A 6,376-nucleotide genomic window follows, 5' to 3' on the forward strand; every position below is an offset into this window, starting at 1 on the left:
TTTCCAGAAGTCCTAGCTCTTTTTATTTCCAAAAGTAGGAAATGGTACATGGTGACCATAGTCTGAATGCTAGAAGTTCAGATTGTTACTAGCTTGTTATTATTTCTAGGTTTTTCAGTGGATGAGGTTAGAATATACATTAAAAATCACTTTATGCTGATAATTCCACAGTAGATGTAGAGTTTTTATCTCGTGTCTTTGTTCTGTGTTTGTGTGTGTGTGTGTTTTATGTTGAAAATCTCATTTCCTAATGATGTTAACATCATTGCTTTATCCTAATACGCCCCCACCCACATACATATAATGTTTTAAAACAGCAACAAAGTACCAATATTTTCATTAATGTAGTTTAAGAATGCTGATGAATACAGTTCAACATATTTTTTCAGTTCTTGTTGTTCTTAGAATATAACCTATCAGGGATAAACAGTCTCTAGTATGAGTTTTAAGGAGCTCCGGTAGCACAATGCCTAAGGCATCTGACTGCTAACCAGCAGGTTGGTGGTTCAAACCCACCAGCCACTCTGTGGAAGCAAGACTGGGCAATCTACTTCCGTAAAGATTTACCACCTCAGAAACCCAAGGCTGTAAACCTTGGATTGCTGTGGGTTTGGTTTTTATGGTTTAGTATGAGTTTTAAAGTCATTTGAGATAATTTATGGGGTTGTGGCCACAACTTCATATGTAGTTAGGTACATTTGTTTCTTATTCTTTTTATTTTAGTGGATTGTGGGTTTTTTTTTTTTTTTCTTATTGGGTTATAATGAGATAAAATATTTACAGCCAAAACCATAAAACACAAAATTTTCCCTTCCTTTCATTGTTCCCTCCCTTCTTATAGAAAATATCACGCTCTATGTATTATTTTCTGCACCTTGCTTTTCCTGTATGTTAGAGATGACTCCATAGAAGTGGAGAAGGTATTCACCCAGTCCTCTTTTTGTGGATATTTCGGGGTTTCTTTTTCTTTTTTTTCCCAGCCTTTCCTACACCAAATAGTTCTTCAATGAATAGCCTTCACAGGCTATTTGAGAATTAAATAAAATGCAGTATCTTAAAGCGTTATGTAAGGTAAAAGTAATGTATGTATGTGCATGTGTCTGTGATTTTGTCCTATTGTTTTATTTCCACAGCCTTTTGTTAAGCACTTTAGTGTTCCAGGAACTAGAGGTGTAAAGATGAATAAGACATGACCTTTGACCTTAAGGTTTTACAGTCTAATAGGACGTGAAATAAAAAAGGGAAGCTTCTCCTTTGTCCTTCCCAGTTTATTTCATTCTAAAATTTTTGATCCGTGATTTGGATGGCATTGCTTTTGTATTCCTGGATTTATACAGAGATACAGATGTCTCTATTTACATATAGATGAGATGATTTACAATGTTTTCTCGTATATTTGATTACAGTGGGAATACAGACCGTCTTTCCGTGTATAAATCATAAAATCACATAGGAAGGAAGTCAGCGGTGCTCAACTTCACACTCATATTTCCCTGAGGCCAGAGTTGGACTACTCCACAATGACATCAGTAACAGTGACCACAGACGTTTCCCCGAGGGGTAAGAAAGAAGTTAGTGCTGCTTTGTATGAGTCCACGTCGGCTCACATAATCGAAGAAACAGAATATGTGAAAAAGGTACGTGGATGCTTTCTAGGACTTCTTAAAGCAAATTCTAGTGTTGATTGGTGGACTTTGTTTCCCTCTTTAACAGCACGTGTGAGGAAAAATAAGCCTCCTTTGACAAAGGATGGTCTTCCTACCTGAACTTGGATACACATTTAATAATTTCTCTTAATGATATGAAGCCCTATTCCGACACTTGGAGTAAAATCATGATCTTCCCTCAGTAAAATTGAAAACTGGGCCAAGAGGGTTCAGAACACCTACCAGCACTTAATTTGTCCCATGCTCTTCACCACTGGATTTCCTACCGTTTTATGTCTTTTCCCAGTTGTCTCATGAGCTTTGACTGTGTTCCAAAGTAGATGTGTATGTTTCCTGCTGTGTTTGTGTCTCTTGTTACCTTGTTCCTTTTCACAGTTCAGGGTAGGTATTGCCAATGAATACATATGGGCAAGTTACTTGATTCAAAATGTGAAATCTGATGAGACTCCAAGATGATAATGACTGACGGAAGCATGTATTCTTTAACTCTCTCTTAAAACATGTGGAACGTTTCTGACATTGGTATGCAGTAACTTGTTCAGATGAATTCATTCATTAATCTTTGAGTGTTTTGCAATTCCATAGGTCATCAAGACATGAAGCCTATATTTTATACATAAATTTGCATTATCTCCTCTTAGTAATTATTCTGTAGTAATTACTAAATAGCAATTATTTTGTACTAATCACTAGATAGTAATTATTCTGTTCTAATTATTTTGTAGTAATTACTAGATAGTAATTGTTTTATACTAATTACTAAATAGTAAATAAGTACTAAACTACTATATAGAAAAAGTAGAACTAAATAGTATTAAATACTAATTACTGAGCAGTAATTATTTTGTAGTATATTGTGTACCATAATATTAATTTATCACATTTTAGGTTTGACTGAGGAACAGTTTTAAAAACCAAATGCTTATTTTTTGGAGTTTAAACAGTTTTAGCCTAAATGGAAGTTAGGTTGATGGTGATGACTTAGATCCGAGGGCTAGTGTAAATGCATGACTTTCTAGATAAATCAAGAAGTTGGAAGCATAGGGAATAAAGTCTTTGACATTACATTCCTTTGAAAAAAATTTATTTTTCCTCCAGATTCGAACTACTCTGGAAAAGATCCGAAATCAAATGTTTAAAGATGAAGTTGGACATAACAATACAAATAACACATTAGATGCAAAGGTAATGAATTCATCAGCTTTATGACTTTTATTCCTTCAGAGAGAAACATAAAGCCCTATAGACTATTTAATTTGTTGTTGTTGTTAAGCATCAAATTACTCTTTAAAGCTTCAGGTGATGAATGCTAAAATATTTTGGAGGCATCTAGAGATGTTAACAGCTGGATGTGAGAAATGTTTCATGACATATCTCATCAGTAGGATCAGATTGGAATGACCAGACCACACTTGAGTATTTTAAACAGGGTTTACTTATCTAAGCAGTCCCTGGGTTGTGCGAATGGTTAATGCGTGTGGCTACTAACCAAAACATTGGAAGTTCAAGTTCATCCAGAGGCACCTCCAGCGGGGTAGGATGGGAGAAGAACAAAAACAACCTGGTGATCTATTTCAAAAAACCAGCCCTTAAAAACCCTACGGAGCACAGTTCTCCTCTGAGAACAGACGGAGTTGCCATGAGTTGGAGTCAACTTGGCAGTGACTAGTTCACATATCTAAAGTATATGGGAAGATGTCAGCCTGGCCAGGATGCATGGCATCAACAGTTTCCAATGACAGATGGAGATACAGTCTTTTAGACTCAGCTGAACCACACCAGTGGGCACACAGTGGGGGCTGTTAGATCTGAGTGAGTAAGGACCTTATCAGACAATCAATAAGCTTAAATATACCACCCTCCACTCCTACCCCAAGGCAAGCATTATGTACTTAAGGCCAATCCATCTGCACTTGGCCTTTTCTGGTTTATGCAAGGGTAACTTTTCTCTGAGCCAAGTGTAGTGTTATCCACTCTGCGGTATGGATACAGACTACACCAGCGTATAGGATGCAACACAGAAGGGAAAAGAAATCTCGGGCAAATCACACCAACATACAACCACAAATTCAACATAAATAAAACACCACAGTGTCTCAAAGACAACAGACCATCACAGTTCACACACACACACACACACACACACACAAGAGAAAATAGTAGAAACAAAGGACTAGGATACAAACCCAGAAAACATCCCTGAGGAAGAAGCAGCATTGGAACTCCCTGATAAGGAATTCAAAAGAATTATATTTAGATACCTTCAATGGATTGAGAGACAAATCAAGGAAAACACTGACAAGATCAAGGAAAACAATGACAAAATTAAGGAAAACACAGAGAAAATGCTAGAACAATTTAGGAACACAATACAAGAACAAATTGACAAAGTAAACAAAAAATTAGAAATGATACAAAAACAACAAATAGAAATCCAGAAGATTAATACTAAGATTTCAGAAATAGATAACTCATTGAATGGACAAAGAAGTAGAATTAAGTCAATGGAAGACAGAATTAGTGAGTTTGAAATGCCTCAATACTGCTTTGTTAAGGGATCAATCAGAAAAAGATCAAAACAAAATGAAGAAAGCCTAAGATTCACATGGGATACCATCAAGAGGAATAAAGAAATTACCAACAAAGAAAAGTCCTGACCCAGATGGTTTCACTGGAGAATTCTACCAATCATGCAAAGAAGAGCTGACACCAGTCCTACTCAAACTATTCCAGGACATAGAAAAAGATGGAATCTTCCCAAATTCATTTTATGAAGCAAACTTGATACCAAAACCAGGCATAGACACCACTAGAAAGGAAAATTGCAGACCAATATCCCTCATGAATATAGATGCAAAAATCTTCACAAAATCCTAGCCAATAGACTTGAACGAAATATCAAAAAAATAATACATCATGACCAAGTGGGATTCATAGCACTTATGCAAGGATGGTTCAACATTACAAAAAAAAATCAGTTTAATCCATCACATAATTAAATTAAAGGAGAAGAATCACATAATCATATCAATAGATGCAGAAAAGACATTTGATAGAATTCAACACCCATTCCTGATAAAAGTTCTCAGCAAAATAGGAATAGAAGGGAAATTCCTCAAGAAAATAAAGAACATATATGCAAAACCCTCAACCAACATTATTCTCAATGGAGAGAGACTGAAACCATTTTCCTGTGAACAGAAACCAGACAAGGATGCCCTCTACCTCCAGGTCTGTTCAACATTGTATTGGAAGTCCTAGCCAGGGCAATAAGGCAAGAAAGGGAAATCAAAGGCATCCAAATTGGTAAGGAGGAAGTAAAATTATCCCTAGTTGCAGATAATATGATCCTATACATACAAAACCCAAGAGACTCAGCAAGAAAATTACTGGCACTTATTGAAAGATTTAACATAGTGACAGGATACAAGATTAACATACAAAAATCAGTTGAATTCCTCTACATGAGCAAAGAGGTCTTGGAAAAGAAAATCAATACCATTTACAATATCTACCAAAAAGATAAGATACATGAATAAATCTCACCAGGAACACAAAAGACCTATACAAAGAAAACTACAAAACACTACTTCAAGAAACTATAAGAGATCTACGTAAGTGGCAGAACATACCATGCTCATGGATAGGAAGATTAAACATTGTGAAAATATCCATACTACTGAATACATTCTATACATTCAATGCAATGCCAATCCAGATTCCATTAACATTCTTTAAAGACATGGGAAAACCAATCTCTAATTTTATATGGAAAGGTAAGAGACCTCAGATAAGCAAAGCACTATTGAAGAAGAACAAAGTAGGAGGTCTCACACTCCCAGATCTTAAAACCTATTATACAGCTACAGTTGTCAAAACAGCCTGGTAATGGTACAATGATATATACATAGACCAGTGGAACAGAATTGAGAACCCAGAAACAGATCCATTGACTTACGGTCAGCTGATCTTTGACAAAGTGCTGAAATCCATTAAATGGGGAAGAGATAGTCTCTTTAACAAATGGTGCTGGCAAAACTGGATATCCATTTGCAGAAAAATCAAACAAGATCCATACCTCACACCATACACAAAAACTAACTCCAGATGGCTCAAAGATTTAACTGTGAACCCTAAATCTATTAAGTTCAGCAAAGAAAAAATAGGAGTAATCTTAGGGATTCTAATTTATGGCATAAATAGACTATTAAGAATAACCCATGATGCACAAACAGCAGAAGATAAGCTAGATGAATGGGGCCTTGTATAAGTTAAATTCTTATGTGCTTTAACAGACTTATCCAATAGAGTGAAAAGAGAACCTATAGAATGGGAAAAAATATTCAGCAATGACATATTAAAAGGACTTATCTCTAAAATTTATAGAAAATTTCAACCCCTCAACATCAAAAAGACAAACAAGCCAATTAAAAAATGGGCAAAAGACATGAACAGACACTTCACCAAAGAAGATACTCAGGCAGCCAACAAACACACGAATAAATGTTCACGATCATTAGCCATTGTTGTTATGTGCCATCAAGTCAGACCCAACTCATAGTGACCCTTCCTTGGGTTTCCGAGGCAGTATCCCTACGGAAGTAGATTACCCAACCTTCCTTCTGAGGAGTGGCTGGTGGGTTTGGACCACCAGCCTTCTGGTTAACAATCAAGTGCCTTAGGCACTATGCTACCAGAGCTCCCATTAG

At 36.1% G+C, this 6,376-nt stretch overlaps 1 protein-coding gene across 1 annotated transcript in view; it reads left to right on the forward strand.

Moving 5' to 3' along the window:
• The first annotated feature begins 1,520 nt into the window (after positions 1 to 1,520).
• The window catches only part of CCDC68 (coiled-coil domain containing 68), a 28,837-nt gene continuing 23,981 nt past the window's right edge, over positions 1,521 to 6,376 (forward strand). The window contains exons 1-2 of the mRNA XM_007935554.1: positions 1,521 to 1,637; positions 2,766 to 2,852. Coding sequence (XP_007933745.1) covers positions 1,521 to 1,637; positions 2,766 to 2,852 — 204 coding nt within the window. The remainder of the gene's footprint in view (positions 1,638 to 2,765; positions 2,853 to 6,376) is intronic.

This window comes from Orycteropus afer, unplaced genomic scaffold (assembly GCF_000298275.1).
Source record: "Orycteropus afer afer isolate SDZICR_OR568_19922 unplaced genomic scaffold, OryAfe1.0 scaffold00029, whole genome shotgun sequence".
NCBI classification, from domain to species: domain Eukaryota; kingdom Metazoa; phylum Chordata; class Mammalia; order Tubulidentata; family Orycteropodidae; genus Orycteropus; species Orycteropus afer.